Source organism: Micromonas pusilla (genome assembly GCF_000151265.4).
Source record: "Micromonas pusilla CCMP1545 genomic scaffold MICPUCscaffold_6, whole genome shotgun sequence".
Lineage (NCBI taxonomy): Eukaryota > Viridiplantae > Chlorophyta > Mamiellophyceae > Mamiellales > Mamiellaceae > Micromonas > Micromonas pusilla.
The window spans coordinates 1,065,685-1,080,979 of NW_003315887.1; the positions used below are offsets into that span (position 1 = coordinate 1,065,685).

At 69.1% G+C, this 15,295-nt stretch overlaps 9 protein-coding genes across 9 annotated transcripts; 5 read left to right on the forward strand and 4 right to left on the reverse strand.

Annotated features, from left to right (window-relative positions):
- Window positions 1-780: 780 nt before the first annotated feature.
- MICPUCDRAFT_17954 (uncharacterized protein) lies at window positions 781-1,316 on the forward strand (the record flags this gene model as incomplete). Its single annotated transcript, XM_003059269.1, has 2 exons — window positions 781-933; window positions 1,029-1,316. Coding segments are annotated over 2 exons (441 nt in total), but the record flags the coding sequence as incomplete, so codon positions are not given.
- A 723-nt stretch (window positions 1,317-2,039) lies between these two features.
- MICPUCDRAFT_40350 (uncharacterized protein) lies at window positions 2,040-2,741 on the forward strand (the record flags this gene model as incomplete). Its single annotated transcript, XM_003059270.1, has 1 exon — window positions 2,040-2,741. One exon carries the CDS (start codon window positions 2,040-2,042, stop codon window positions 2,739-2,741), a length of 702 nt encoding a protein of 233 aa, XP_003059316.1.
- Window positions 2,742-3,114: 373 nt separating this feature from the next.
- MICPUCDRAFT_4940 (NIPA Mg2+ uptake permease family) lies at window positions 3,115-4,153 on the reverse strand (the record flags this gene model as incomplete). The annotated part of the gene is made up of 2 exons (XM_003059561.1): window positions 3,115-3,492; window positions 3,656-4,153. Coding segments are annotated over 2 exons (876 nt in total), but the record flags the coding sequence as incomplete, so codon positions are not given.
- A 172-nt stretch (window positions 4,154-4,325) lies between these two features.
- Window positions 4,326-6,008, forward strand: MICPUCDRAFT_47596 (uncharacterized protein; the record flags this gene model as incomplete). Its single annotated transcript, XM_003059271.1, has 1 exon — window positions 4,326-6,008. The coding sequence occupies one exon, from the start codon at window positions 4,326-4,328 to the stop codon at window positions 6,006-6,008; it is 1,683 nt and encodes a 560-aa protein (XP_003059317.1).
- Window positions 6,009-6,122: 114 nt separating this feature from the next.
- Window positions 6,123-8,042, reverse strand: MICPUCDRAFT_59061 (uncharacterized protein; the record flags this gene model as incomplete). Its single annotated transcript, XM_003059562.1, has 1 exon — window positions 6,123-8,042. One exon carries the CDS (start codon window positions 8,040-8,042, stop codon window positions 6,123-6,125), a length of 1,920 nt encoding a protein of 639 aa, XP_003059608.1.
- A 150-nt stretch (window positions 8,043-8,192) lies between these two features.
- On the reverse strand, window positions 8,193-9,406 carry MICPUCDRAFT_59062 (uncharacterized protein; the record flags this gene model as incomplete). Its single annotated transcript, XM_003059563.1, has 2 exons — window positions 8,193-8,621; window positions 8,777-9,406. 2 exons carry the CDS (start codon window positions 9,404-9,406, stop codon window positions 8,193-8,195), a joined length of 1,059 nt encoding a protein of 352 aa, XP_003059609.1.
- A 147-nt stretch (window positions 9,407-9,553) lies between these two features.
- On the forward strand, window positions 9,554-11,027 carry MICPUCDRAFT_40353 (uncharacterized protein; the record flags this gene model as incomplete). Its single annotated transcript, XM_003059272.1, has 2 exons — window positions 9,554-10,180; window positions 10,500-11,027. 2 exons carry the CDS (start codon window positions 9,554-9,556, stop codon window positions 11,025-11,027), a joined length of 1,155 nt encoding a protein of 384 aa, XP_003059318.1.
- Window positions 11,028-11,733: 706 nt separating this feature from the next.
- MICPUCDRAFT_6680 (uncharacterized protein) lies at window positions 11,734-12,388 on the forward strand (the record flags this gene model as incomplete). Its single annotated transcript, XM_003059273.1, has 2 exons — window positions 11,734-12,118; window positions 12,306-12,388. Coding segments are annotated over 2 exons (468 nt in total), but the record flags the coding sequence as incomplete, so codon positions are not given.
- A 1,367-nt stretch (window positions 12,389-13,755) lies between these two features.
- Window positions 13,756-14,742, reverse strand: MICPUCDRAFT_17784 (uncharacterized protein; the record flags this gene model as incomplete). The annotated part of the gene is made up of 1 exon (XM_003059564.1): window positions 13,756-14,742. A coding segment is annotated over one exon (987 nt), but the record flags the coding sequence as incomplete, so codon positions are not given.
- Window positions 14,743-15,295: the final 553 nt, after the last annotated feature.

The following is a 15,295-nucleotide window of genomic DNA, read 5'->3' on the forward strand; positions in this document are numbered from 1 at the left end:
CCCACGCGCGGAAGGAATGATTTATCATACTCGCCGTCGCGGACTCCCACGACGCGCGCGCACGCGTCGTCCATCGCCCCCGTCGTCATGACGCGCGCGACGCGCGTCGCGCTCCCGACGACGCGCCCGCGATGCGCCGTCGCGGCGCGCGGCGGCGCGCGCCGCGTCGTCGCCGTCCCCCGTCGCGACGTCGGCGCTCGACGCGCGGGGGCGAACGCGATCGTCATCGTCCGCCGCGCGTCGACGATTCGCGCGCGCGCCGCCGCGCCGCCGGGCGACGCGCCGAAGCTCGAGGCGACCGCGGGTGCGCGGCGAACGGCGACTCCCTCGCGCGCTCGACGACGCGTCGCGCGACGCCGCGTGGCGTCGTCGAGCGCGCGACGCGCGTCCTCCCCCGATCGTCCCGTCCTCCGCCTCGCGCAGATGCATCCGTTCGTCTCGGCGTCTCGGAGACGTCGGCACGCGACGACGACGGAGGGACGGACGGACGCGGGGTGACGATATCCTCACCGCTTGGGCTACGCCCTCGGGCGATGGGCTGACGCGACATTCCACAAGAGATTTCTGACCGCGCCGTCCTTCTTCCGCGTCGCGCCGCGGCGTCGCGCGGCGGCGTCGCCGTCGCCGTCGACGCGTCGAGTCGACGATTCGATCGAGTCGTCGTTCGTTCGGTTTGGTTTTCTTCCAGTCGCTCGTCGCGATCACTCCTCCGTCCACGCCGACTAATTGCCCATACGCGTCGTCGTCCGTCCGTCCGCCCCGCCAGCTCACTCCGAGGAAGACAAAGCCTACATGCGCCGCGCGCTCGAGCTCGCGGCGACGGCGACCGGGCAGACGCATCCGAACCCGCTCGTGGGCTGCGTCGTCGTGAATGACGACGGCGACGTCGTCGGCGAGGGCTACCACCCGAAGGCGGGCGAGCCGCACGCGGAGGTGCGCCGACGTGGACAGATATCGACCACGATTCATGCCACGTCACCGAATATCTAACGCAAATATCCGCCACGTCACCCTATCCGACCAATCAGGTGTTCGCGTTGCGCGCGGCTGGCGACGCCGCGCGCGGCGCCACCGCGTACGTCTCCCTCGAGCCGTGCGACCACTTCGGTCGGACGCCGCCGTGCTCGAGAGCGCTCGTGGACGCGGGCGTGCGCCGCGTCGTCGTCGGGTTCGTGGACCCGGACCCGCGCGTGAGCGGCGGGGGGATACGGACGCTGTTGGACGCGGGGATAGAGGTGACGGTGGGGTGCGAGGAGGCGGCGTGCCGGGAGATCAACGCCGACTTCATCGCGAGGAACACGAAGAAGCGGCGATAGACTAGTGAGCATGATAACCGCTCGTCGGGAGCCGTTACGTGTTATGTATTATGGCATGAGAAGAGTGCGTATTATATTCTACTGTAACGAGAGGGCGTGGTTTATGAGACCCGCCGCCTCGCCGCTTCTTATTAACGACGCGGCGTCATCACCGCCGCCCGCACTGGAGCAGCGACCCCGCGCCGAGGAAGAGCCCGAAGAGGGCCGCGCTCCCGAGGGTCGTCCGCCCCACGTGGCGGATCTTGTACGCGAACCCGGGGATCTGATCGATCGAGGCGCGCGGGAAGAGACGGATGAGACGCGTCGGCGGTCGGCGACGGAGGAGGAGGAGGAGGAGGAGGAGGAGGAGGAGAGAGGAGACGACGCGTCGAGCGCGAGAGACGACGATCGGATCTGGCGTGAACGATGGGGCGATCGCCGCGACGCGGGGGTCGGGGGGACGCACGTAATTCACAGCCTCCCACGAGCCGTACGCCGAGCCGACGGCGGCGCCGACGGCGGCGCCGAGCCCCGCGCCGGAGATCACCCGGTTCGCGCACCTCTCGTCGAGCATCGACGTCGGTCCGCGCGGTTGGGGAATGATGAATGCGACGACGGCGACGACGCGTTTACAAATTCGCCCGCGCGACGACGAGATCTCAGAGAATCGCCCGCCGCGCCCCGCGTCGACGTCAAACGCCGCGGCACGTCGCCACGCCGCGGTCGCGACCCCCGATCGCGCCCATGAAACGCTCGCACCCCGACGGCTCGGAGAACGACTCCGCGGTCACGGCGACGCGCGCGCTCGCGCGCGACGCGCACGTCGCGCGCGTCGCGCCGTCGCCCGGTGGATCCTCGGTCGTCCGCCGCGCCGCCGCGGAGCTCGCGATCGACACCGAGGACGAGCTCAGCGACGAGGAGCTGCGCGACGAGGACGTCGCCGCGCTCGAGGAGGAGGAGGAGGAGGAGGAGGACGCGAAGGACGACGCGCGCCGCGGCGGTAACGGCGGCGCCGGCGGCGAGGCGTTCGCGGACGCCCCGGACACGGTCCCGCAGGAAGAGCTCATCCGGCGACGACTCGGTCGAATGAAGGAGCTGCACTCGCTGTACAACGCGCAGTACTGGCGCCTGCTCGAGGATCTTCGACGGCGGCACTACCGGTACACGCTTCGGAACGGGCACGGGGGGAAGAAGGAAGACGCGAGCGCGGAGGCGGCGGAGCGCGAGAGGGAGGGGCTCCCGAGCCAGTGCGATTCCGAAGGATGCGACCGAAAGCCGCTGCCGCTGTCGCGGCACTGCTTGGATCACATCCTGTTAGATCCCAAACAACAGCTGTACGTCAAGGGCGTGGACGGAGAGGAGGACTGCGGGCCGGTGCTGTGGACGGAGGACGAGAGCGGCGGAGAGGCGGGGGGGGTGGCGAAGGCGGAGGCGACGCCGGCGTGAACGCCGCGGAGGGGGGGGAGGGGGGTGGGACTCGAGCATCATAGCAAAGCTCTCAAAACGTACGAAGGTATCGTAGTAGTCTGCCGGATGACGCGGACGCGCGCGCGCTGTGTAGGTCACGTCCATTCGAGGACACGACCGCTACCTACTCGTACGCCGGGCGAATCTCTCCGCCGCTGTCGCTCTTCGCGAGACCTGAGCTCTGCCTCAGCAGCGCCCCGCCCGGGCTCCCCCCGCCGCCACCGCCGACGCCGACGCCCGCGCCCATCTCGAGGAGGCTCTCTCGAGACGAGCGCTCCCCCACCATTCCCAATCCGCCGCCGCGCTTCTCCTTCCCGCCGCCGCCGCCCGGCGGCCCCATCCCCCCCGCCCTGACGTCCTTCGTGACGTGAAGCACGAACACCCCGCTCAGAATCGTCGCGAACCCGCACAGCTGCGACGTCACCTCCACCGCCGATTGCCTCTCGTAGTCTTTGAACATCACCGAAGACGCCAACAGCGTCAACGTCGTGAAACCGACGTAATACACCGGCGTGACGACCGCGGCGTTGAAGACGTCCAGGGCTTTGTTCAGGTAGTTCATCTGCGTCACGACGCACGCGGCCACGACGGCGACGCACGCCCACGTTTCCGCGTACGCGAACTGATTGCTCCCCGCCCACGTCAGTCGCAACGCGATGCCGAGCGCCTTCACGCCCATCACCGAGAGCGACCCCGCGAGCGAGCAGATCCCGATGGGGACGACGAGGACCTGCGAAGGACGCGATCGATTCGATTCGATGATCGGCGGGGGTGGCGGGCGACGTGGTCAGACTCGAATCGGATTTGATGACGTGGCATATCGTGCGGCCGCGAGCGAAGCGCGCGAAGAGACGCGGCGTCGACGTCGCGCGCGCGCGTGCCTTCTCCCCGACGCGAGGGTACACGCTCGTGATGAGGTACGACGTCAGGCACGTCGCGAACGCGGCGTACGTCGCGAACGTCGGCGCCGACGCCATCTCCCACAGCTGACGCACGTCGCGTATCGGCCGATCCTCCGGCGCGTGCATGACCACGGACAGCGACCCCACGACGCACAGGAAGCACCCGAGCCATCCGAATCCGTTGAGGCGCTCGCGGAGGATGTGGTGCGAGAGCACCGCGGCGACGATGATGGAGAGCGCGCCGAGAGGCGTGACGATGACCGCGGGCGCGTACGCGTACGCCGCGAAGTTGGCGACCTCGCCGACTATCATGGTGATCATCCCACCCCACCACAGCGGCTCGCGGAGGTAGCCGAACCCGCCGCTGCCCGCGCGGAGTCCCCCGCGCGCGCTCGCGAGCTTCAGGCCCTTCTTCTTGACGATGAAGCTGCTGCCGATGGCGAGCGAGGAGGACATCGCGAGCGCGATGCCGAAGGTGAGGTCGGACGACGGCGACGTCGACGCGGGGCGCGTCGCCATCGCGGCCGGCCGGGGGGACGACGCGGCGCCCGGGGCGCGCGCGTGGAGGAAATGATGATGCGATCGACGATGTCGAACGCGTTCTGGTCGCGTCGCGCTCACGTTTATCCGGCCACGTCACTCGTCGCCGCGCGCGCGAGCGATGACGACGTCCACGGCGTCCTCGCGATGCGTCGCGCCGCGCGCGCGCGCGCCCGCGCCGCGCGCGTCGCGCGCCGCCGCGCGGCTCGCTCGACGCGGCCCTCCTCCTCCTCGCGTCGTCGCCGTCTTCGCCGTCGCGACGACGACGACCGGATCCCAGGCGCCCTCGGACGACGACAGTCCGTCGAGATCCTCGTCGACGCGGAGGACGAGATCCTCGTCCGCCGCCTCGCGCGCGCCGCGCGTCGTCGTCCTCGGCGGCGGCTTCGGCGGACTCTACACCGCGCTCAAGCTCGACGCGCTCTCCTGGGACGCCACGGTCGGGGGCCCGCCCAGACCGCGCGTGACGCTCGTCGACCGCGCGGACGACTTCGTCTTCAAGCCCATGCTCTACGAGCTCGTCAACGAGACGATGCGGCCGTGGGAGGTGGCGCCGTCGTTCGCGGAGCTCCTCGCGCCGACCGCCGTGCGCCTCGTGAAGGGCGTCGCGGTCGACGTGCGCGAAGACGACGACGCGGAGGGCGAGGGCGAGGGCGGCGCCGGCGTCGTGACGCTGATGGACGGGACGACGGTGCCGTACGATTACCTCGTCTGCGCGGTGGGCGCGAACGCGTCCGACGCGGGGGTCGCAGGCGCGAAGGACTTCGCGATCCCGCTGAACGACGCGAAGGACGCGTCGAGGCTCGCGGGGGCGCTGCGGGATATCGAGCGCGCGGCGGATAAGACGGAGGATGAGGCTCGCCGCCGCGTCGCCGTCGTCGGCGGCGGCCTCGCCGGCGTCGAGCTCGCGGGCGTCGTCGCCGAGCGAACGCGAGGCGTCGCCACCGTCGAGCTCTTCACGCCGAGCGGCGGGATCATGCGAGGCGCGCCGAGCGGCCAGCGGGCCGCCGCGACGCGCGTGCTCAGGGACGCGGGGGTGGTGATGCGGGAGGGCGCGCGCGTCGTGGCGGTGGAGGCGTGCGCGGACGTCGAGAGAGTGCGCGCGTGCGGGGAGGCGGCGACGGTCACCGTGGAGACGAGCGACGGCGCGACGACGACGGTCACCGTGGAGACGAGCGACGGCGCGACGACGACGGAGGACTTCGACGTCGTCGCGTGGACGGTGGGGCAGCGTGCGGTAACGCCCGAGTCGTGGCCGTTTCCGAGGGATTCGAAAGGGCGGATCGTCACGGAGGACACGCTGCGCGTCGTCGGGCGTTCGAACGTGTTCGCGCTCGGAGACGCCGCGGTGGTCGCGTCGTCGTCGTCTTCGAATCCGAACGATTCGAATCCGAACGACGCCGACTTCGCGTCGCCGCCGCCGTCGGAGGCGCTCCCGAGCACCGCGCAGGTCGCGTTCCAGCAGGCGGACTACGCCGCGTGGAACGTCTGGTCCGCGATGTCGTCGCGGCCGCTGCTGCCGTTCAAGTACCAGCACCTGGGGGACATGATGACGCTGGGCAAGACGGACGCCGCCGTCGCGTTGCCGTTAAACCTCGCCGTGGTGGACGGCCCCGCGGCGGCGGCGCTGCGGCGCGCGGCGTACCTGTACCGCATGCCGACGAACGAGCACCGAGCGAAGCTCGCGGCGGAGTGGATCGAGCAGGGCGCGAGGGCGGCGTTGGAGGAGGGGCCGGAGGTTCTGAGGAAGCTCGGCGTGCCGCTGCCGCCGGGGTTGTTCCCGCCGCCGCCGTCGAGAGAGTAACCTTACGTAGTTCATTTTTTGTCGATCGATTCGACCGCGACTCGCCGCATCCTTTCGCGACTCTACCCGACTCGCTTCTCTAAATTCTACTACGTGACAGACTATGAATCACAACTAGAGGCGGCTTCGCAGCCGAAGCGCCCACGCCACGGACGCGTTCTTCCTCGCGTAGTCCCCGCACGTCCCTATCCCCGCGACTAAGTCGTCGTACGCCCTCAGCCGCGCCGCGCGATCGCCTCCGCCGGCGCTGAGGGTCGTTCCGTACGAAGCGACGTCGGGGTGGCGTTCAAAGGCGTCAGAAGCGGAGTTGAAAGGCGTCGAGGTGTGTTGGGATTGAAAGCGAGGGGCGGGCGGAGAGAATCGCCGGGAAAAGTCCTTAAGGATCGACGTGCACCACGCCGACGCGGTCGTACGGGGACCAGTGCGAGATGGAACGCGCCTCAGCAGCGCGCGCTCCGCCTCCGCGCGCAACGGCTCGACGTGCTCGTGGTCCACGATGGACAGAAGGTTAAACACGAGCCGTCGCAGCGTCGCCGCCGCGTCTGACGTGGCGTCCGACGTGGCAGCGTCGAGCTCCGCCGCGCGCGCCGCGCATCGACGCGCGGCGAACGTCGGGAGGGACGACCCGGGGAGACACCCGCGCGTCGCCGCGCCGACGGCGGCGATGAAGTGCGTCGTCGGCGTCGCCGCGGGGGCGCGCGGTGACGTGGCGTCCGACATGGCAGTCGACGTGGCGCCCTCGTACGGCATCGCCTCCAACGCCGTCGTCAGGTACGTCGGGAAGTGCGCCTCCGCGGCGCGCGGCGAGCGCTTGAACGCGGACGCGAACGCGACGTGGGAAGATCGCGTCACCGTCGCGCGCGGATGCCTCAGGCACCGCGTCATGCACGCCGCGACCGCGATCGGTAACTCGCCCCCGGTAACGCCCTCGCGTTGACCGTTTCCGTTATTTCCGTTATTTCCATTATTTATCGCGCCGCCGCCGCCGCCGACGCCCCCGGGGAGTCGCGCGTACGGCACGAGTCGAAGGAGCAAGTGCGTGCGCGTGGACAGCACCGGGTCGTCGCGCCACGCGACGCCGCCGCCGCCCGCGCCGCGCCGCGCGTCGAGCTCGGCGCGCGCGTCCGGCCACATCCGCGTGGACATGAACCGCCGCGACGCTTCACATCCCACGCCCAGCGCATCGTCCCCCCCGAGCGACGACGCGACGACGCGCAGGACGTCCGCGTACGCGGGGTTCGGCGACCGCGCGAACTCGAGGTGCGCGAGCGCGTCGACGACGTTCGCGAGCGTCTCGGCGAGCGCGGCGCCGTCCGCCGCCGCGTCGGTTGACGTTCCATCTTCCGCGCTCGTCGCGATCGCGCGCTCGACATCCTTCGAGACCTCGTGCGCGCACGCGAGCGTCGCCGCGAACGGCCGAGACAGCGCGGGCGCGACGGCCGACCCGTCGAGGCCGTCGCGCCATCGCGCGGGGACCGCCTCGCGAAACGCGCGGTACGCCGCGTGATGCCGCCGCGCGAAGACCGCGCAGCGTTCCGTCATCGCGCGCGCGCACGACGCGCGACGCGTTTCGTCGCCCGGGATCTCGCGGACGCGCGACGCCGCGATCGCGACGAGCGCGGGCGCGCGGCGGACGACGCGCGACGCGCACGCGGTCGCGACGCGGTGGGAGACGGTCGAGGGATCTTCGCGCGTCGCGTCGCATCGATGCAGCGCGTCCGCGGCGCGCGACAGCTCGAGGTGCGTCCCGGCGACGACCGCGAAGAGGACGTCGGGCGCGGGCGATGTCGCGCGCTCGGCGAGCGCGCGCGCGAGCGACAGCGTCGCGTCGGCCGTGGCGTCGAGCGCGCCGTCCGACGACGACGACGACGACGACGACGACGACGCGCGCGTCGTCGTCTCGCGCAGCCGCGCGGAGGCGTCGTCGCACGCGCGGCGCGCGTCGTCGCACGTCGCGCGCGCCGCCGCCGCGGTCGGGGCGAGGGCATCGCGCGCGGCGGCGAAGACGCGCGCGGCGTCCTCGAGGACGTCCATCCTCGTCCCGCGGGGGAGGCGCGCGCGCGCGAGTGCGCGAGGGCGTGGGGCGCCCTCGACAATTAACGTCACGTCTTCAAAACTTACAACAGAACGAACGCCATCGCCACAAACAGAAAGCAAAAGTCATCATCCGTCGCTCGCGTCGACTCACGCCACGAGCTTCATCCTCGCGCGCACGATGTCCTTCACTCGGAAGAACACGAGCGAATCGACCCTCTCGATCGGCGTGAACAGCGCGCTCGCGGCGCGCCAGTACTGCCGCTCGCTCGGCCACGACGGCGGCGGTTCCGCGGCGGTCGCGGCGGCGGCCGCGCCGGCGGCGATCGAAGCAGCCGCCGCGTCTTCCAATTCCAACAGCCTCCGCCACGACGCGTCGTCCCAGTCGTGCCACGCGACGATCGAGTCGTCGCGCAGGAACGGTATGACGGCGTACGCGCACGCGTTACGGTACCGGCCGTCGATGAGCACGACGTCGAAGGCGTCCACGCCGAACGTCCCGGGCGCTTGCACGTACGGACGCATGTCGTCCTCGAACGCGTCGTCGTCGGCGGCGGCGGGGTAGCCCCACTTGGCGAGCTTCGACGTCGGGGTGGAGTCGGAACGAACGAAAGCAGCGAGGGGTGGGCGGAGAGACGCGTCAGCCAAAGCCCTCAAGGAACGGAACGCCACAACGCGAACGCGGTCGTATGGGGACTAGTGTGTAGAACGATCGTACGGGGACCGGCGCGAACCTTCGTCCGCGGCGCGTGGCACAGCAGACGCCACCGCCGCGACCGTCGCATGCATCGCAACTCCGGCCATCCGCGGACGATTTCGCACCACTCCTCCGCGTGCTCGACGCTGTGCGCGCGCGAGGACTGGACGCCGAAGACGCTCGTGGATCCGCCGACGCCCCACTCGAGGTACACGGGCCCGTCGCCGTCGTTCCAGCGGTTTATTCGCTCTCGCGTCGCGTTGCGATGACTTTCGGACGTGACTACTGTCGTGGGCGTCGTCGCCGCCGCTTCCGCGCCGACGACGTGCTCGCCTCGGACGTATCGCGTCATCGCGCGCACCTCCGCCGCGGTCATGCTCGGCGAGTGCGTGTCCGGGAACCGCGCGTCGTCGTCGCACCGCGGGCCGAGCCGCGGCGGCGACGCGCGCGACGTCCGAGACGTCGCGTCGAAGAAAAAGTCGCGAGAGCTCGCGCTGAGACGTCGCAGACCGCGCGGCCACTCGTCGTTCAGGAGGATAGAGAGCGCGCCACGCGCGACGTGCACGGCGGCGAACGCGACCGCGACGGCGACGAGCACGACGCTGAGTCTCGGCGGCTTCGTCTTGAACGGCAGGAGCGCGACGCCGCGCGTCGGGGAGGAGAACATCGTCGCGGGCGCGTCGGGGCGACGGCGGAAGTGATGACATCGCGAATACGAACCGTCTCGGAAGAAGAGATTTTTCTTCGCTTCCGTTGCGCGGAGCAGTGCTGAAACGACGACGCGCGATGCGTCACAACGGGTTCGCGCGGGGCCATGCCCCTCGCGCGCGCGCGCGCGTCCGCGTCGTCCGCGGACGCCTCGAAGAAGCGCTACGGCTACGACGTCAAGGCGCTCGCGTCGCTCGTCGCCGCCGCCGCCCCGGGCGTCACGCGCGTCGCCCCGGACGTGAGCACGGTGGATCACGCCGCGCGGCTGCGGAAGCGCTACTCGGACGCGGAGGTGGGCATCCCGAAGACGTGCACGCGCATCGCGTGGGACGACGGCGCGTCGTCGTCGTCCTCCTCCTCCTCGTCGTCATCCGACGACGGCGACGGCGAGCCGTCCACGCCGACGACGCGGAAGACGCGCGCGGCGGCGCGCGGGGGGTTCGCGCGCGTCAGTCTCAGCGCGAAGCGCGGCGCGCTGACCAGCCTCGGCGCGCTCGCGCGCGCCGCGCATCTGAACGGTTGGAAGCTCGTGACGCACGGCGACGACTCCGCGTGCCAGCTGTACTGGTGCTGCCGCGCGCGCGACCTCGCGGAGCTCACGGAGTACATGACGAGCGCGCACGAGCAGCGCGTCGCGAAGCGCGCGGCGATCTGGAAGAGGGCGCTGACGCGCGCGGCGGGGATGGGAAACGGACGATCGAACGCGACAGGCGCGTTCTATACACTGGTTCCCGTACGACCCCGTTCGCGTGGTGAACGCCGATCCTTAAGGACTTTTGCCGTCGTGTCTCTCCGCCCATCCCTCGCTTTCAATCCCCGACCACGACGCCTTTCAACTCCATCTGACGCCTTTGAACTCCACCCCGACATCGCTTTGTATGGAACGACCCTCAGCGCTGCGCGCGCTTCGTGGAGAAGCCGCGGACATGCGATACATCCGCGACGAGATCGCGAGAGCGCGCGCGTCGATCGAGGGCGGCGCGCACGACGGCGACGACGTGACGATCGCGTCGTTGCCGCCGCCGCCGTCGCCGAGCGACGTCCCGCTGGAGGATCCGACGCGCCCGTGCCCTCGGCGGTTGCGACTGCGCGTCGCGAAATTTCCGGGGATGAATCAGATTTGCGACAAGGTGCGATTCGCGCGGCTGATGAACCAGGCCGCGAAGCTCTTCCCGGACGCGTTCGAGTTTTGGCCCACCACGGTGATCCTCCCGGACGACGTCGCGCACGTCGGGGAGGCGATGGGCGGCGAGCCCGCGGGGCGACGAAGGGAGATTTTGTTGCAAGCCGCCGCCGCCGCGCGAGCGCGAGCCGCCGGCGGCGACGGCGACGACGGCGAAGTCGGCGGCGTTCGCGGGATAACCGCGGGGCTCGCGCCGCTCCACGTCGGGGGAGGCGGCGGGAACGGGAGCGAAACGCGCGCGACGCCCGCGGCGTCGATACCTTCCGCGAGCGGCGTCGTTTCGTCATCCGCCGCCGTCGCCGCCGCCGCGCGACCGCCGGGACCGCCGCCGACTCAGGTGCGTTCTGTACACTGGTCCCCATACGACCGCGTTGGCGTGGTGAACGCCGATCCTTAAGGACTTTGCCCGGCGTGTCTCTGCGCCCACCCCTCGCTTTCAATCACCGCCCGCGACGCCTTTCAACTCCGCCTCTGACGCCTTTGAACTCCACCCCGACATTCGCTTGTATAGAACGGCCCTCGGTGGCACATCGTCAAGCCCGACAACGGCAGCCAAGGCAAGGGCATCTTCCTCGTGAAGAACCTGTACGAGCTCGCGTTTAAGCTCAAGAGCAAGTGCCCGGAGGTGTGGTTCGGGTACAACTTCAACGACGGCACGACGGAAGGTCGCCGCGGCGCCGGAAAGAAAAAAAACGCCTCGCCGATGAAAGTAAAACGCATCCACGCGGAAGTCGAACCGCCGCCGCCGCCGACGGACGGCCCTCTCGCGCCCACCGGAAAACTCAACAACCGCGCCGGCACGTTCACGATGTCCGGACTTGCGAACGTCCCGGACGCGTCCAAGCGCGACGCGGACGCCGCCGCGGGCGGATTCGTCGTGCAGAGATACGTGACCAACCCGCTGCTCATCGGGGGCGTGAAGGCGCGTTCTATACACTGGTCCCCATACGACTGCGTTCGCGTGGTGAACGCCGATCCTTAAGGACTTTCGCCGTCGTCTCTCTACGCCCACCCCTCGATTTCAATACCCGCCCTCGGCGCCTTTCAACTCCAACTGACGCCTTTGAACTCCACCCCAACGTTCGCTTGTATGGAACGACCCTCAGTTTGACCTGCGTCTGTACGTGCTCCTCCTCGGCGCGGACGACTTCCCCGCGTTTCTGTCCAAAGAGGGCCTCGCGCGGTTCTGCACGGTCAAGTACGCGCCGCCATCGTCGAAAACGCTCGCGGAGGTGCGAGGCTATCTCACGAACTACGCGCTGAATAAGGGCGCCGACGAGTTCGTGCGAAGCGACGACGTGCACGCGTCCGAGGGGTCGAAGCGAAGCCTCGCGAGTCTGATGACGGAGCTCGCGCGAAAAGGGCACGACGTCGACGCGCTGTGGACGCGGCTCGAACGCCTCGTCGATCGCACGATCGGCGCGATGCGTCACGCGGTTCGAGACGCCGCGGTGGCGAACCGCGCGCATCCGGAGATGTGCTTTCAAGGTGCGTTCTGTACACTGGTCCCCATACGACCGCGTTCGCGTGGTGAACGCCGTTTCTTAAGGACTTTTCCCGGCGTTTCTCTCCGCCCACCCGTCGCTTTCAATCCCCGCCCTCGACGCCTTTCAACTCCAACTGACGCCTTTCAACTCCACCCCGATGTTCGCTCGTATGAAATGGCCCTTTCAAGTCCTCGGGTTCGACGTCATGCTGGATGAAAATCTGAAGCCGTATCTGCTGGAGGTGAACTCGTCGCCGTCGCTCGCGATCGACTCGGTGGAGGCGTTTCAGTCGCATAAGACGTTCACGACGGCCGCCGGGGCCGAAGGTAGTAACGACCGCAGGACGGACGTTCTCGAGCGATGCGCGTCGCTCGACGCGCCGTACGCGCGTTGCCTTTGCGCAAACCACAAGGGCGAGCACGCGCACGGTGCGTTCTATCTCACACTGGTTCCCATACGACCGCGTCGGCGTGGTGAACGCCGATCCTTAAGGACTTTGCCCGGCGTGTCTCTCCGCCCACCCCTCGCTTTCAATCCCCGCCCTCGATGCCTTTCAACTCCGCTTCTGACGCCTTTGAACTCCACCCCGACAATCCCAGTGTTATCCCCCGTGGACGCGCACGTCAAGAGCGCGGTGCTCGCGGGCGCGTTGGATATCGTCCGGCGCGCGCAGCGCGGGCAGCCGGTGGCGGCGAATGCGCGCGGCGAATCAGAAGGCGCGCCCTTCCGCTCGTCCTCGCCCGTCGCGAAGCACGGCGGCTATCGCGCCGCGCGCGCGGGGAGAGGCGGCGGCGCGGGGTGGTGGATCGACCGAGACGAGGAGGAGAAGCCGCCGAGGTTGAGAGAAGAACGACGGCGGAGGCGCGTCGCGGGGTGGACGAGCGACGAGGAGGAGGAGGAGGAGGATTCGTCCGCGGAGGGCGGCGGCGGCGAGGCGGGGAAGGAGGAGGCCGACGCCGCGGCGAAGGAACACGCCGAAGGCGAGGGAGAGGGAGAGGACGACGACGACGACGACGACGACGACGACGACGACGACGACGAAGAAGAAGAAGAAGAAGAAGAAGAGAGCGAGGAGGAGGAGGAGGAGGAAGACGCGATCGATTCGCCCGTGCCGGCGGTGCTGCCGCCCGCGCGCGCGGACGACCCGTCGGAGAAACTTTCGCGCCTCTACGCGCGCGTGGAGAAGCTCTTCGTTCGCGTCGTCGATCGAAGCAAGACGTTCACGGAGCGCGAGGCGTCGTTCGCGCGCGTGCGACGCATGGTTTCCCTCGCGAGACTCAAGCTCACGAACGCGGACATGGACTTGATCCTTCTCCCGTGGAAGCAACGGCGCGGGCGCGCCGGGAGCGGGTTTAACCACTTTTTGGATCTCGTGATGACGCTCGCGGGCAAGGCGTTTCCGAACGCGGTCGACGGCGCGGACGCCGTGGGGTCGGTCCTCGAAGAGCTCGCCCGAGTCAGCCTGTGACGGAACGGAAGCGCGCGACTGTCGTCGCGTGTTGTAGCTAATGACGTGCTTTACTTTAAAGTACTGTACTCTAGTAGTGTTTTACGATAGACTAATAATGAAGTAGCACCCATCTCTCTCTCGTCGCGTCGCGTCGCGTCGCGTCTCGTCTCGTCGCGTCTCGTCTCGTCTCATCGACGTTTTTGGGTTTTGCACGCCTTCTCTTCTTTTTCCTTCGCTCGCCTCTCCCCCACGTCCGCGAAAAACGCGGCGAGGTCGCACCCCTCCTCCGGGTGCGCCTCGAACCACTCGTGCTTCAGCAGCTCCGACGCGGAGACGCGCTCTTTCGGCGACTTCTTCAGACACGACGCGATGGCGTCGCGGAACGCGTCGGAAAAATCGTGCCCTCCCCCGCGCGGCAGCGTCGGCGGCGGCTCCTCGACGATGTGATCAAGCAGATCCCAGAACCCCATCGGCTGCCGCGGCTTATGAGCCGCGTCCGCGCCGTCCCCTTCCCCGCCGCTCGCGCCCGAAGGCGCCTCTTCGTCCGCCGGCGGCGGGTAGGGAAACCGCCCGAGCGCGCACTCCACGATGGACAACGCGAACGACCACACGTCGGAATCGAACCCGTACGTCCCTCCGCTTATTCGCTCCGGGGACATGTACGTCACGGTCCCGACCCACGAGTTACACTTCGTGACCGAGTTGGCGAGCTGCCCGGAGACGCCGAAATCGCTGATCTTCACCTCCCCGGCGTCGTTCACGAGCACGTTAGACGGCTTCACGTCGCGGTGGATGACGCGCATGTCGCCGTGAAGGTAGGCCAGCCCGCGAAGCACGCACCGCGATACGGACGCGAGCTCCCTCTCCGGGATCTTCCCCAAGACCTTCGCGACGTCGCTCAGAGACCCCACGTTCATGTAATCCAACAATATCGAAACGCTGCCGTCGGAGAAGAACGCCCCGTGGTACGGCACGACGTGCGGATGCGCCGACTGATGCAACGTTCGAAGCTCCGCGATCAAGTTCTTGCGAACCTCCGCCTGCACGTTCATCTGCACCACCTTGACCGCGAGCTCCGCGCCCGTCCTCGCGTGCGTCGCGCGCTGCACGACGCCGCCGCTCCCTTTGCCGACGACGCCGTGCACGACGAGCTCGTCGAGGCTGACGACGACGTCGCCGGAGGGAGGCGCGCCGGGTTTAGACGGCGTCTCGCCGGAGGTCTCAGGGTCGAAGGTCCATACGATCGATAGTCGGGGTGGAGTTGAAAGGCGTCAGATGGAGTTGAAAGGCGTCGAGGTGTGTCGGGATTGAAAGCGGGGGTTGGGCGCAGAGACACGACGGCAAAAGTCCTTAAGGATCGGCGTTCACCACGCCGACGCCGGCGTATGGGGACCAGTGTATAGAACGCACCTCATGACGGCGGTCGTCGGGCGCGGCGTCGGCATCGGCGGCGTCGTCGGCGGCGTCGTCGTCGGCGGCGGCGGCGTCGGCGGCGTCGCGCGCGTTCGTCGACGGCTTCCGTGGCGTCGTCGCCCTCGTGGACGTGGGCGTCGTCGCGGCGGCATCGCGCGACGCGCCGGCGCGCTCGCCCGCCGCCGCGCCCGTGGGCGTGCCCGCGATCTGCAACCCTTGTCGCGAGATCGTCAGGTCGCCCTCGGTGAACGTCCCGGAGTTCGAGCTGCGCGGCGCGACGGTAGGGGAGGGAGAGAGGGAAGGGAAGGGAACGTC